Genomic DNA, 15,818 nt, shown 5'->3' with positions numbered 1-15,818 from the left:
GTTAACATTTGCACTAATGCAAATAAAACCCTTATCTGTTCCCAAATTATATAGCTTATAAAATCTGGGCTGAATAAACAGGTTACCTGCCACAAAATTCTAATGTATTTTTACAGCGAATTTAGGAAGTTTTTATTGCATATTTTATAGTTATTATGAATGCATTCAGTGCTCCAGCAAAAGAAAGAACTCCAAACATAGCATTTGAATAATTTAATGCAGCTTGCACTGAGCGACTTTTGCAGAGAGAGACCTTTGCTTCAAATAGATTTAACTACTTTTTTCAACTACCCAAGTTTTAACGTTTTTCATAGTACAATACTTCAAAGGTTTAAAAACACACATACGCACATAGCCCCTTTTTAGACTAAAACAACTTTCTTGTAAAGAAATATTTGAGAGAACTATGTATACAGTTAATCTTCCTGAACTAGGGGGCAAACAATCAGCCTATCACCAAAATAAAAAGAGGTGGAGGGAAAACCTAGAGAACATGCAAACTTACAAAACTAAAAACAAACTTAAAAAGAAATGGGAAAAGGCATAACAAAGAACATTTCCCAGTGGAAATGAATTTGCTCACCAAGCAATTGCATGATGAATAAGCAGTAAGAAGCAGCACCATCTATCCCAAAATACAATTTGAGACAGAGCACAGTCACTTGTTTAGAATAAGGCAAGCGCAAACAGGCACACTTTGCTAAGAGTATGCAACAGATGAAACTATTCACTGTGGCCTAAAAACAATAACAAGAAAGAAAAAAGAAAGCCGTGTTCCTTGGGATACTCAGATTTTCTCTGAACTCCTGCTGTTCTTCCAAAATCTCTAACACCCACAAACCTTCTGGAGACCAAGAGCTCTTTATTTCAGGCAGAATGATTCACTGCTGAAGTCCAGTTTAAAGTGCTGATGAGGCAAATTGCACCCAAATCCTTCGACAGTTTGTCTTCTCTAGATGTCTGAGTCACAGAAAGTCATTTTGATCACCCATTGTCTTTATCATCCCTCTGGGAGGCTTCTAGTACTGGGTGAACAACACACTATCTGCTGTTTCAATGTCTCCAGATCACTCACATTCCATAAATCGTAAGCTGAATACAATAATCACAACTGGTTCTACAACTGGGTTGATATCAAGAGGAATTGCTGAATACATTACTCCAAGATGAAGTCTGACTGAGGGTTCTAGAATATTACTATCAGCTTTGTTTTTCCTTCTAAAAAACATGGAATTTACATTTTCAGCTCTCTCACTTAAACTATAAGAAGAGGACAAAGCCATGACAATCCATATACCTTTTAAGGGGGAATCAGGACAAATAAGCTGATTCCTATTCCTATTTATCACTGATCAGAAAATTCTTGACTAAAGAATATAAGAGAATGACATGTCTGTTGTCTATCCTCTGGTAACCTACTGCAGGTTAGACTACTGCAACACATTATACCTGGGCCTGCCTCTGAGGACTGTTCAGAAACTTCAGCTGGTACAGAATTCAGTGGCTGGGTTGCTCAGCAAGGCAAGACAGTTTGAGCATATAACACTAATCCTGGCTTGACTGCACTGGCTGCCAATTTGTTTCCCAGCCAAATTCATAGGTGTTGACTATAAAGCCTTAAACAGCACAGACCCGCAATACCTCAAGGACTGTCTCTCCCCATATGAACCAACCTGGACCCTGCAATCATCATCTGAGGCCCTTCTTTGTGTGCCTCCTCCACAAGACATCCAATGGGCAACAACATGAGAATGGGCCTGATGCCTTCATTACATACCTTTAGGTGCCAGGCAAAAACATTTCTCTTCTCCCAGGTCTTTGGTCCATTAAACAATTTATGGCCTTTTAAACTGTGAGGGGCAGGATTATTGTTTTTGTTTGTTTCTATGGTATGTATCTGTGATCCTTGGATGAAGGGCAGTACAGAAATTTAATTAATAATAATAGATTATGAGGGTCTGATTCTAGCCAAGCTATTCTTATTAATACTTACTTCTTTGTACTACTTTCAAGTAACATGTGTCTAAATACTAGCAGGACTATCGTAATGGTTTCCACTTGTGATTTTAACAATTAAAAATATATGGAAAGACAGATCTGTAATCATGCAAGCACAGCTACAGTAATTTAAATTCTGACTACTTTGGAACAAAAATTGACACTCCTACAAGAAACTGAATTGCATTTCCACCAGCAGGAGTGACTCCTGATTCACAAGACCATATATATGTTTCCATTATTATTTTTTGCAATGAACTATGAATGCTGATATTTCCATCAATATTTAGTCACACATACATACAGTATATATATTTTTGGAACAGGAATACAAATGAGCTACTGTATACACAAAAGTTTCAATTGGAACCTAGTCTCTACCAAATTTTCCCATGCAGTCATGTAAGACACCAGTCATCTCTTTGATCACAGGCATGCTTCTCTGGCAAACAGTGATCACAGAGATGACTACTAGGTGAAAGGATGTCCCTTAACACACTCACTTTTTCCTTCTGTACTTGAAAGCATGGGAAAACTCATTGGTGTAAACGCATTTTACGTCATCACGGCAACTATTTGGCTGAAAACACAGAGTTAAGTTTCAGGTAGCGAATGTCAACCATACATCTGTCAAAACTCTTTCGGTAAGAACCACTTGACAAGAGAGTGGTTTGTTGGAGAGTGGAGGATGCAGAACCTGACAGGTTATGAAATAGTGGCGATGTCAGTTGATTCTTGTACAGCCAAATGAGAAGAGTGCAATTTATCTGCCAAGGTCATTTGAGGACCATATGTAACAGTCTTCCCCAACCCAGGTATCCTCCAGATTTGCTAGACTACAGCTCCCATCATCCTTTACCATTGGTCATGCTGGATGGGGTGATCAGAATTGTAACACAAAACACCTGGAGGGCACCGGGTTGGGGAAGGCTGGTAAACAATAGATATGTGATTCAGCAGCCAGTGAAAGTATCACAGGTGCATCCTCAAGCATACCTAAGTGTACTTAAACATGCCTAACTTTCTAGCAGGTCTTGGTCTCTAATATAAAGTCTTTTTTTAAAAAAAATAGTTAGATAGCTTATTGCTGACTCAGGAAATATTCATCTATAGTGCAATATTTGGTTACTCATTAATTCCAATACTTATAGGCTACATTTTTTCAAACATTAGAAAGGGGGGAAATTACACTTTCAATACGTGGGATGAAATTACAGAACGTGCCATTTATTTATATAAATGCAGAAAAGCAAATTTTGCCAGATGGTGAAATTGGGCAATTCACCTCAGATATTCATCACCATCATGTTCTCACACCCACTGAGTTGTTCTAAAACTATCTTTCATGAAACCAAATAAAATTGGCTTGTGTATGCAAAATGCTGAAATAAACACTGATATTATGTAAGAGGTATATCTAAAATTCTGCTCATCATTTATTTGAGGGTATGAGGCTGGTCATAACAAAAGGTTGGCTGCATGGCATTGTTGTGCAAAATGTGAGGACTCGGATTTCTGTATGAACTACTTGTAATGTATTATTAGCAGAACGTTTGAGTTCTTATAATAGGTCCAAACAGGGGAAACGAGAAAAGAATTCTCCCAAATTAATTATAACTACTGTACATAATAAATTAGCAATCTCCATGAACTGGAAAGCGTGGAGTATTTCAGTAATTCCCATCTATCACACTGGATGGGACAGCTTTGAAAGCCTTGTGGATATTTTTCCCCAAACTTCCTGAAATAAAAGCGAAGAATAGTGATAGACAAGCTTCCCTCCTTTAATTCAAAATTAGAAAAGATACTTCTTTTTCTCAGCTTAATCCCAAATTTGAAAACTGTTACGGTCCTGATGACCACAGGGAAATGGTGGGACACAAGCTCTGAATGTAAAAGCTTCCAGATTCATTTTATGGCACCTCCAGAAAAAAGCTGGAAAAGACTCTTACAGTATCTGATTACCCTGGAAAGCCACCACAAGTGATTATAGTCAATACTGAGTCAGATGGATCAATGGCTTATTTCTATGGGCTGGTGTTATGTTTCAGACTGGGTTCAACTTCCCTGCAATTCTCCCAAACCCTGCCAATCCATCACTCCCCAGTTGCAGTGACAGCTCAATACAGTAGTGGTAGTGGGCAAGGGTGGCAGAGGTAAAGGCCTCCCTCCCTCAATCCTAGATTGCTCCAGTGGCAGCAACTTTCAGAAGGTTGGCTGCAGCAATGTGCACTGAATTCAGTTTCTGGACTGCTGTCCGGGGCATCCCTCCATAGGGTACATTACAGTAGTTAGCGCTTCCGAGGCTGCAAAAGCATGGGTATCTGTTACAAGGTTCTGATGATGTGGGAAGTGAAGCAGTCAGCATATCAGATGTACCTAATTAATGACCTTGATCCTCCTATAGTAGCATCAGGTTCAGAAGCAGACCTCAATGCTCTCCCAGTGTTAACATGCACAGCACCAATAGCAGGTAACGGCCTGGCTCCTAAAGCTTCTGGCCTCTATCTCTAGGCAAAGATTGTTCACCAGGGCAACTAATATCCTTTCTGTTCTTTATCCAGGCCAGAAGCCAGGCTGAAATAGGTCAAGGAATTATGCCTGTCACATCACTGTTTTCAGAATTATATGTGGAGTTCACAGAATGAGGTCAATTGGTCCATTAGATGTCAGAATCCCACCATGTTTATTCAAATATATGGAAATCCTCTTTCTGACTAGCTAGTAAATATGCCAGCTCATGATAAGTGTGGAAAAAGTTTCCATTCAAGAGTTTTACAACTGCTATCTAACATTTATGCAACTGTTGTAACACAAAGTATAAATAAGAGTTTATTTACATAGCTAACTGCTTCAGAGAGCAACTCAAAGCTGCCCTGCAAAATAAACCAAGGGTACTAGAGTAGCTTGCAGATATAATTTCAGAGACTCTGTCTATAATATTTGAGAATTTTTGGAGAACAAGTGAGGTCCCTGTGGACTGGAGGTGGGCAAATGATGTCCCCATCTTCAAAAATGGGGGGCGGGGGCAGGGAGAAGACCCAGGTGACTGCCAACTGCTGAACTTGACTTCAATACCAGGAAAGGTGCTAGAACAGATAATTAAACAATTGGTCTGTGAGCACTTAGAAAATGATATTATAATTAGTAAGACACAGTATGGGTTTTTCAAATATAACTCATGCCAGTTGAATTTCCTTTTCTTTTCTTTTCTTTTGGATAGAGTTACAAGCTTGGTTGATAAGGGGAATGCTGTGGATGTAGGGTATCTTGATTTCAGTAAAGCTTTTGACATAGTTCCCCATGATATTATTGTGGAGAAGCTGGTAAAATGTGGGCTGGATGAGGTAACTGTTAGGTGGATTTGTAGCTGGTTGACTGACCAAACCCAAAGAGTGCTCACCAATGGTTCCTCAACATCCTGGAAAAAAGTAGCAAGCAATTCTTGTCTTGGGTCCGTTGTTGCTTGAAGTCTTTTAAAAATGACTTGCATGAAGGAAATGAGGGGATGCTCATCAAATTTGCATATGATACCAAACTGGGAGGGGTAGCCAATGCTGCAGAAGACAGGAACCGGGATTCAAGAAGAACTTAATGGACTGGAGAACTGGACCCAAACTAACAAAATGAATACAGACAAATGTAAGGTTCTGCACTTAGGCAGGAAGAACCAGCTGCACAAATATAAAATGGAGACACCTGGATTGCCAGTGGTACATGCGAAAAGGATGTCTTGTACTTCAAGTTACATGAAATAATATTCTGACTAAACTTCTGAAGCATTTTCTGATGGTAGCAGCTGTTTGACAGTGGAACGAATTCCCCCAGAAGGTGGTGGATTCTCCTTCCTTGGAGGTTTTTAAGCAGAGTTGAGATTCCTTCATTGCAGGGGGTTGGGCCCTCTACAATTTTATGATTCTATGAAATCCCACGACAAATACAATGTGTGTTCTTGCCAATAAAAGCAGCCTAAGATCTGTCACCTATTCATTTATTGGTCCTCTTCTCAGGCAAACATCACCTTAGCAATGCTAAGTATTCAGAGCAGGTGGCTAATTACCAAGACTGCCTCCCCTCAGGCATCATCTTTCACATACTTCGATAAAACAAGAGCCCAGGAGCTATTTTAGACCAAAATTGATCTCTTCCTCTTTGAATCATTACAATCTCTACTTTTAAATATTGAAGGGAAAAACCACAGACTCACATTCGAATGTCCGTAGAAGCTAGTGCTGCCCAGCAGACAGAGTGCTGAATCTGAGCCTTTGGGGTTGAATATCCCAACTCACTGCTTGGCCTTTGTCAAGCGGACCTTCTCAGACTGCCATCTGTCTAGCAGCAGAAACAGAGGCTTTCTTCTTCAAAATTAATTTTGTGGGGCTAAATGAGACAATGAAGGCATGTAATAATCTGTCAGACACTGCAAACTATACCACTTGCTTTTTTAAACCACAGAGTCTTTGGGAAAAGAAAAGGCTAAGGAGTAAACCCTACACAAATCCAGAGTGGAGACCCTAAGGTGGTTGGATGGTGGCTTGCATGCCTCCTTCTGGAAACTCCTGCAACCAATCTGGTGCCAAAAATATTGTTCTGCAGGCCGAGAGCGGGGGTTTTGTCTTCTCATCTGGGCAGCCCAGGACCTCCATATACGCTGCCAAGGCTTGCACCCAGGAGAGGTCACTTTGGCGCTACTAATGCAGCAAAAACAATGCGGGAGGCAGCAGTTAGGAGTTACTGGTCTCTGCAGCCACAGCAGCTGCTGTGATTCTCCAGTGGTATGGCTGCATCCCCAGATGTGCACCCCATTGTTTCTCGAGACAGATGGATGCCAACAACATATTCAGTTTACTCTCTCATACCACAATGACTCAAAAGTAGATAACTAGGTACCGCTCCGGCGGGAAGGTAAACGGCGTTTCCGTGCGCTGCTCTGGTTTGCCAGAAGTGGCTTAGTCATGCTGTCCACATGACCCAGAAGCTGTGCACTGGCTCCCTCGGCCAATAAAGCGAGATGAGCACCGCAACCCCAGAGTTGATCACGACTGGACCTAATGGCCAGGGGTCCCTTTACCTTTTTATATACAGAGTTTTCAGGATTAAAACAAAAACAAAATTGTTACATATAGCCTGCAGATTGGGGGTGGGAATTTGAAGCCTGGTGGCCAAATGTGGCCTCTATGCCTCTCCCTCTGGCCCTTGGGATTCTTCCAAGCCACACCCCTCACCAGCTCTGCTTCACACGATCCTCCTCAAGTGTTTTTGCCTGTATGGAATATATCCTTGAACTCTTATAGTGCCTCTGACTTGCCTGGCTGGAGGAAGATAGAGAGTAGTGATGTGAGAGAAACTGGCTTACTGTACAAAAGTAAAAATTACATCGATTGCTCTGTCCTCTTTTGCCTCTGGCATTGCTCACTATTGGTACGTGGCCCCTGGACAGTTACACAGAAGGAAATGCCCCAGGGGTGAAAAAGAAGCCCTGCTCCTGACCTAGAAGCTGAACATTGCCCACTTGTAATAAATGGATGAAATTATTACCTAGGTAAAGGTAAAGGAACCCCTGACCATTAGGTCCAGTCGCAGACGACTCTGAGGTTACTGGCCAAGGGAGCTAGCGTACAGCTTCTGGGTCTTGTGGCCAGCATAACTAAGCCGCTTCTGGCAAACCAGAGCAGCGCATGGAAACGAAATTTACCTTCCCGCCAGAGCAGTACCTATTTATCTACTTGCACTTTGACGTGCTTTCGAAGACCAGGCATAGGCAAACTCTGGCCCTCCAGATGTTTGGGACTACAATTCCCATCATCCCTGACCACTGGTCCTACTAGATAGGGATGATGGGCATTGTAGTCCCAAACATCTGGAGGGCCAGAGTTTGCCTATGCCTGCTGAAGACTGACTTCATCAAGGTCCAGCGTTCACAGCATATTCTTCAGCTGTCCTGCAAAAGGCATCTTTCCAACTAACAGACCACGATGCTGGTGAATCAAAACACTGGTTGAAGCAAATCACTTTTGCTTGCTCTCTCACTTGGTACCACTGCCCCAAAGTCCTGCCCGCTATTCCCTCTGTCTCTCTAGCAAAGCCATCTTCATTTCACCTTACCCAGTTCTCCCCCCGCCCTTTCTTATTTCTGAGAAGCTTTGCAGAGTTGGGAGAACCCTTATGCCTTGAGACAGGATGAGCAAACTAGCTCTCCACACTCCTCATATTCTGCAACATAGGAGGAAGCACATGTACAGGAGACAAGCACAGGGTGCCACAAATGCTGCTGGTGAAGCAGTGGAAGATGTCAGCCCAACAGAAAGGCTGTGGCAGATGTGAGGAGGTGAGCCTTAAGAAACCGGATGCCACAAGCAAAGAAGAAGATGACAAGGACAAGCGAATGGGGTTGCTTGCCACAGCCAGCAAGGAAATTTGCTCAGAGCAACAGTTGAAGAACTACTGAACAGATGGGAGGTTGAGACAAAATGAAGTGTAAATGTAGACAGTGTGACTAACTTTCCTCACAAAGGATGGGGGGTATAACCATAAAAGAAAGCTAAAAATAAGAGCATGATAGTTGCTATAGTTGCAACACAGATAGGACAGGAAGAGCCATCGATGTCTAGTTGGGCTTGCTATGTCCTTGGTCACTTCCTTGCCCAGAAAGCTAAAGCTGTGTAACTCTTGCATTTCACCAGTACACCTAGTTTGAAGACATCCGCTTGGCTCTCTGGGGCCTCTATAATGCTGTAGAAAGGCCAGTTTCTTTAGCCAACACACACGCCTCAAGTCATCTGAGTCCCAGTCAGCCCCACTACCCGAAAGCCAGAAAACGTGAAATTCTGCTTCATCTCAAAATAGCTCCACAGCTCAAAGAAAGCTAAACTTTGCCACTCACATTCTTCAACATTCCGATTTCTAGAAAAATCTAAAAACGTGACATGTTGCTCCTCTCCCTCAAAACTCTGGCAGGGGGGTTTTTCAGCCGGAACTCACTGGAACTCAGTTCTGGCACCTCTCAGGTGGGCTCCATTGCCATTATAAGAGAACAAGGGAGGAGTTCATGGAGAGTTCTGGCACCTCTTTTTCTAGAAAAAAATAGCACTGAACTCTGAGCACAGTGATCAGCCTTCCTGAACCTAGCGAGCCAGGACATAAGGTAAGGCCAAAAGTTGTAGGGATTTGAAACCACTCTCTGCATGGCAGGAAGGCCATTTGTTGTGGCCGCCAGAAATGTAAGCCTGGAAATGGGTTAATCCATCTTCGCACATACAGTATCCTCGAAGTGAAGGAGATAGGCAGCTCCAGTGGAAGACAAGATCATATCAATGGTTGCAGAGTGCACAATTCACATCTCTCCCAGGCTGAGTGTTTTTCTTTCTGTGTTTTCACCAAAGGCATCTGTAAACAACTCAGCTCAAAGCAAGGGCATTGCTTAAAGTTCTCAATATCATAAATAATATATATTTGTTTATATAAACTGTTTATTCTGCATGAAATATTAAATCAAATGCATTGATTCTCAGCAATATATATATATATATATATATATATATATATATATATATAACATCTGACATCACCAATATGTTTTCATTCTTTTCCTTTCTTATTTACTCCAGAATATCCATGCCACTAACATTTTAGAACATGTGCCTTGGGACTGAGCAGAACTTTAAGCATTTCATTGTGCTAACCGTTTCAAAACCTTACAAAAATATGACACAAATTAATTTTTCCCATTTAACACCGGCAATGCTATCCCGCACAACTTGATTCAGAAGTGCTGCAATGCTCCATGGGACTTATTACCAGGTACGTGAGCATAGCCAGGTAACTGCCAGAGCCTTAGCCTGCAAACCTGGCTGCAAAACTTGGAAGTAAGCCCTATCAACATCAATAGGACTTACGTCTGAGTAAACCCAGTCAGGGGCAGGCTCCGAAAGTTCAATAGCTGGAATTCCTAGCTGGGAACGAACCACACTGAATTCAGCAGGGTTTACTTCTAAGTAAACATAGATAAAACCGGAGAGCTCAGAAGCTTGAAATAGCTGTGCTCAAAATGTCTCTAATTTTTGTGTGTGAGCTGAGCAGATGCAAATTCATTTGACTTCTGCTGTTGTACATTCCTCATCTACAGGCAAAGAATGTTTAACAATTTATACCAAGGTGATACATATTTCTACGATTAGAAAAGGAATCATGCGATAGAGAGCATATCTGGCACTGTCAACACATACTCCTCAATAATTATGACTAAAAGCAACCAAGTAACACAGCCATTACTCAAATCACTTACTCTGGGGTGCACCCACCACTCCTCCAACCTCAAACCACTTGATCCCATTCTTCACGAAAAGAATAAATAATTGAGGATTGTGGCCAAAAGGAACACTAACTTTGGCTGAACTAAGTCTCATGGAACAAAATAAGTAATGCAAAAGAAGGGACCACAAAGCTCAAGCACTTGTTTTACTCTCCAGCTGCAGCACATGGACCAATGTTGTTTATAATACTCTTTCAAAATGAATTTGGCATATACACACACTGCAAAAATATGTCATTTTTGAGCTCAAAAGCCATGACTCAAAAACCATAACTCCAATGCCAGGAAAGTCACTGAGTGGGATCCAACAGATCCAATATGAACTCACTCAAGCCACTTAAATAGCCTTTAAATCTAACATGCACGTCACACGATCAAGCTGATGTTTCATGGAAATCTGGAAAAGCAGATCTTCCATTTATTGAGAACTTTGAAATATTAACTCATCTGTAATGAAAACTGAATTTGAGGTTATCCTAAGGCACATTCAATTTCATCATAACTTTTGACCACAAAAAACCCAAGCACCAGATTTAATAATATAAAGCACTATTCACAGGGTGGAAGCAAACTTTGCTAAGATTTACTACCTACCCCTAGAGCGTACAGCACACAATTACTACTACTAAAAGCCTTCTGAAAGAACCACAGATATTGCCCAATGCAGAAGTCTCTCTTGCACACTAGATCTGCACTTGAGCACTGACCAGCCCCATCAGCACCAACTAGCTCTGCCTCCTGGCATCCCCTTGTACAGACAGAAAGTCTGAAGGGAGGATCCTTCATGCCTGCAATCTATGCATGCAAAATTGGCCTCCCTACCGTTGTTCATTGAGCAGAAGCCAGGGACAGGGCTAGTGGGCGTGGCCTTACATGTTCATCCAACATGTGAGGCAAGCCTCTCTTAGATGCAATTCAGTTTAGAGTTCCTTGCCTCAAGGCGAGACAGTTGGATAGATCCAGGGTTTTCACCTTAAGCATGGAAGCAATTCACGTGGGAGGCATAAGGCTCTTCCATGCACTCCAGCCAAGCATTTGAATATTTGGTTTCTAGCCCAAATGAGAAATATTCAAAAGCTTGGTTGAAGGAATGAGCATCGCCACCGCCCATACGTTGGAATCTGATCCACTTTGCTTGTCCAAAGGTGGTAAAATCATCTTCCCTGAATTGATCTTTCCTCTTTCTTATTCCAACCAGTGACACTTAAGTTGCTATGTCAGTGATTATTTATTGACCAACCTTGGTAGAAACTTTTACAGCATACATTTTTTATTTTATTTTATTTGCTTTTTGCAGGTTTTTTTTTAAAAAAAAATCCTTTTAAAAACAGTTTTGGTTATTTAAAAAATAAAACTGCTTTCCTAAAGTCCAGTGGCATAGTTCTGATCCTACCCACTGCTGCTGATTTGCCTGGATCAAAAATTAACTGTCAGTCAAAGTGACTTTAGAGACTCAAAAAAACTTGTTCCATGATTTGAAAGGCAAAATTTGCCATGTTTCCTAATCCAGAGTGGCCTTAATCTCTTTAGATCTGCCATTCAGTAACTGTTCAGTGAACAGTCTGGTTCAGGCTACAAACCTATGCACACTCTCTCTGGGGAAAGTGCAACTGAATCCAGCAGGATTTACTTAAGAGTAAACCTCCACAGGCTTCTGCTGTGAAAATATATTTTTGTGGGATCAACTCTGATGTAACACTTTTCTTACAGTGATACAGCGGTACCTTAGTTTACAAACAGTCTGGTTTGCATACATTCTGGATTACAAACACGTCAAACCCAGAAGTGCGTGTCCTGGTTTGCAAACTTTTTTGGGATTACAACCCATTTTTTTCTGGAGGCCCCATTGGTGAAAGTGCGCCTTGGGTTACAACCTGTTTTGGTTTACAAATGGACCTCCGGAATGGATTATGGTTGTAAACCAAGGTACCACTGTATGTGGAATGTGTGTGTGTTGTGGGGGCAGGGATCCAGTGAATACATAGCAATGATACATGAACAGGAGACTTGAGTCTTTCTGGTTACTACTCCTGAGTATTTCCCCCAAGATCCACCTGCATTTTGTCTTCCTCTATAATGTCTTCCACATGTATGCCTCTTTAAGTGTTTTCCTCTGTGGAGGAATTATGCTGTAACTGAATTGGCACCTTGGACTTGATCCCAAACTCCACTGCACTGGAAAGCTCCTATCTGTTTTGCAGCTGGAGATGATAAAGTCTGGAGAAGTAAGATATTGCCATGGGAAAGCCACGTCCCATGCAGAATGGACATAGTTTGCAGGAATTCTTCCTTAATGCAAAAGAAGGGCTTACCTAGAGCAGGGATGGGAAACCCTGAATATATCCCATCAGCCACAGCCAGCATGCCCAGTGGCCAGAGTTGATGGGAGCAGCATCTGGAAAGCCACACGTTCCCCATCCCTGACATCAAGGGCACTTTCCCCCCATCTCTGACCACAAGGGCAGTACCCTCCCATCTCCAGTACACTAAATGGGAAGCTGAAGACTGAATCATCTGCTACTGCTGCTGCTGCTACTGTTGCTACCGCTTCCTAAGTGAAAAGCACACAAAGACTCCAGCTACTGAACTGCATTTCTCTCTCTCTCTCCATGCATTTTCGCTGGAGCCATAAACCTGCCGGTTCCAGAGGGTGATTACGGGCCAGCAATCCCACCCACCCCCTCTCATTCCCATTAAGAAAATCACTGACTCAGCAAAGCCTGCCAGAGAATGGGTTTTCTACCCTCAGAAGAAATGTCTACCACAGGTGATCCAAAGATCGCCTTGTGCTGTAAATAAAGGAAGGAGAGCTCGGGACAGAGCCATGTTTACAATCTATCTTTGTTCACACCAGGATTACATTTTGTCTATATAGTATGAATGCAAAAACCACATGGGAAAGATTATGAACAATCAACTCCATTTCCTGCGTTCTATAACCAAGAAGTTCACAAATGTTCAGACAGAGAGAACATGGGACACTTGTTCGGTTTAGCGGTGCAAGTGGAAAACTATCTAAAGCTCTGCCTGGAAGTTACGGACTTCAGTAGGAGTTTGTTTTGAGTAAAGATGCACAGGCAAGGCAGCTGCATATTGCAGAGCTCCTGGATTATGTACTGTAGTGGAAACAATTTAATTCTCAGATCAACTGAGTCGATTCTATCCCTCGCCAAGCAAGTATTGATTCAACATGAGTAGCAGCCTCTACATGAGGGACGGAGAACCTGTGTGGCTCTCCAGCTTCTGTCATTCTTGACCATTGGCCATTCTGCAGTTGGTGGCAGGAGGAGCCCACCAATGCCTATCATGTATAGTTGGAAGGGACCCCATGTGTCATCTAGTCCAGCTCCCCCCCCCCCTGTAAGTCAATCTGAGTCAGGGTTCACTGAGTCTGACTCCCCAGGACCCATTTCAATGCAAGTTCTCAATCTTGGCGCATGAGATGTACTAACAAAGAGTTGGATCCAGACTTAGCTAAGCTTAGACCCACTGAAATCAAGAGGATTTGGGTTGGCAAACCCATTGAAATCAATGAGACTTGTGTTAATAATAATTAGCTTAAATCCTTTTGATTTCAGAGGGTCTGTTCTGGTTCAGGCAGGATCCAATCCAAATAGAAATGTGTTCATAGATTACCTTACCCTGCCCAATAAACTGCTGCTGCGCTGCAAAGCTATGAGATGAAGTGGGGGCAGAGGGTGGAAGAGTGATTTCCTGACAACCTTGACCTTCTCAATTCAGAATTAAAAATCTTGAAAGGGCCATAGGACTGCTCTGCTCCCTGCCAGTCCCCCCCCCCATCCTCTCTCTCCTCTGTAGCCCCAAGCAGAAGAAACCTGTTTTGACTAGCGCCTCAATGTGGAGAGACGGAGATTTGGGGAAAGACACAGAGAAAGAGAGAAGATGAAATCGTCCCGGAGAAAGTTAGGATTCCTGCCGTCATCAAGGGGCACGGGAAACAAACTCCAGATTTCTCTCTGTTGTGGTTGCTGCGCCTGGAAAGCACGTTTGTGTATGCACTCTTGAGGACACAGGCTCGTAAGCCCGAGGAAAAAGCAGGTTCTTCGAAAACTGCCCCCAGCGGCATTATTGCAAAAAAGGAAGACTAGCGCGAGCCCCACTGCGCCTGCCCCGGCTTCTCACGCTTCCTCCTGGCCATGCCTGTTTGGAGTGTCCCACGCCGATCCGGAGGAGGAAGCAGGTGAGCTGCCCCCGTTCCTCTCCTCTCTCCCCCTCCACGCACACAGACACAACCCCCCAGGCAAGGGAAACCAGACAGCCCCTACTTTGGGAAAAGAGCGCACGGGAAAGCACCGGGGTCTGGGCGGCGAGCCCAACTAGGTCCCCTGAACTCACCGGCTTTGCAGGGATCCTTATAATCGATCGCTTCCGCCTCGTCCCCTCCGTCGAGCTCGTACGCGTAGTCGTCGTATTCGATCCCGGAGCTGCGGGCGAGCTTGCCGCACAGGGTCACGCCGGCCAGCCACAGAGCCACCCTCCAAGCCAGCATGGTCACGCTCCTCCCCAGCCCAGACGGGGAGAGAGAGAGCCAAGGCGCCGCCGAGTGTCAGCAAGAGAGGGGGGCGCGCGCGCGAGTGTATTTGTGTGTGAGAGAGTGGTGTGTGTGTGTTTGTGTGCTGGGCTCGCTTGGCCGTCCGCGCTCCTCTCTGGGGGTGTCCGATCCGGACCTGGCGCTTCCCCACTCGCGAAGGAAAACGCGCGCGGGGCGGCAAAGGCTTCTCTGTTCCGCCGCGCCCGGCGGAGAGGCGCTCGCTCGCCCGCTCCTCTCACCACGTCTGACTGCCCTCCTCGCCTCTGTCAAAGGCCAAGCAAACTTTCCCGGGTTCCCCTTCTCCTCCGCGCTGCTTCTGCCGCCGCCTCCGCCGCTGCTCTTGCAAATTCTCCCGCCACAGCAGCGGCGGCGTCGCGGGGCTGCGCGCGGGGGCTCTGGTCGCCTGGGCTGTCCAGCGGCGGAGGCAAGCGCGGGGGATCCTCCGGTCCGCCGATCGCCTCGCGCCGCTCCGGATCCCGTCGCTGCTCCCTGCTCGCCTGCTACTGGGCGGCGGAGTCGGGCTGCACATCGGCGAGCTGCCGAGAGGAGAGAGAGGGAAGAAGAAGAAGAGAGAAGGGGGGGGGGTCACAAGTCTGTTCCCACCACCGTAGCCCTGCAGTGATGGCAAAGCGCTTGCACTGGAGGGAGCCAGGAAAAGTGCCAAGGCTTCTCTCTCCCCCCCCCTTCTTCTTCTTTTTTGTTGTTCTCTGGGCTTCCCTCCACCCCCACCCCTACCCCACTCCTCCTCTTCCCTCCACTCCTCTTAATTCTCGTCCTGGCCGCCAGCATCCTGCTTACTTATTCATACAATCCGGGTCAGGATCCGGGCTGCTGCTGCTGCTGCTCGGCTCCCTCGACGGCCTTAGGGAAACACCACGCGCGCCTGCCCGGGGCGCCTCCCTCGCCATAGGGCTGCTGTCTGCCCGGAGAAGCGAGGCATAGCAGGGCTTGGCGGGG

General features: G+C 44.5%; 1 protein-coding gene across 2 annotated transcripts in view; it reads right to left on the bottom strand.

The window, feature by feature from the left end:
- The window catches only part of TLL1 (tolloid like 1), a 118,140-nt gene extending 102,632 nt beyond the window's left edge, over positions 1-15,508 (bottom strand). Inside the window, exon 1 of one of the 2 annotated variants that reach the window (XM_081925991.1) lies at positions 14,666-15,508. In XM_081925991.1, coding sequence (XP_081782117.1) covers positions 14,666-14,819 — 154 coding nt within the window. In that variant the 5' untranslated portion in view covers positions 14,820-15,508. The remainder of the gene's footprint in view (positions 1-14,665) is intronic. The other variant, XM_081925993.1, reaches the window with a different exon arrangement.
- Positions 15,509-15,818: the final 310 nt, after the last annotated feature.

Source organism: Podarcis melisellensis, assembly GCF_964234715.1.
Source record: "Podarcis melisellensis genome assembly, chromosome: 9".
NCBI lineage: Eukaryota > Metazoa > Chordata > Lepidosauria > Squamata > Lacertidae > Podarcis > Podarcis melisellensis.
Note: the sequence above shows the minus strand (reverse complement) of the source record. Positions and strands in the feature narration are given on the sequence as shown.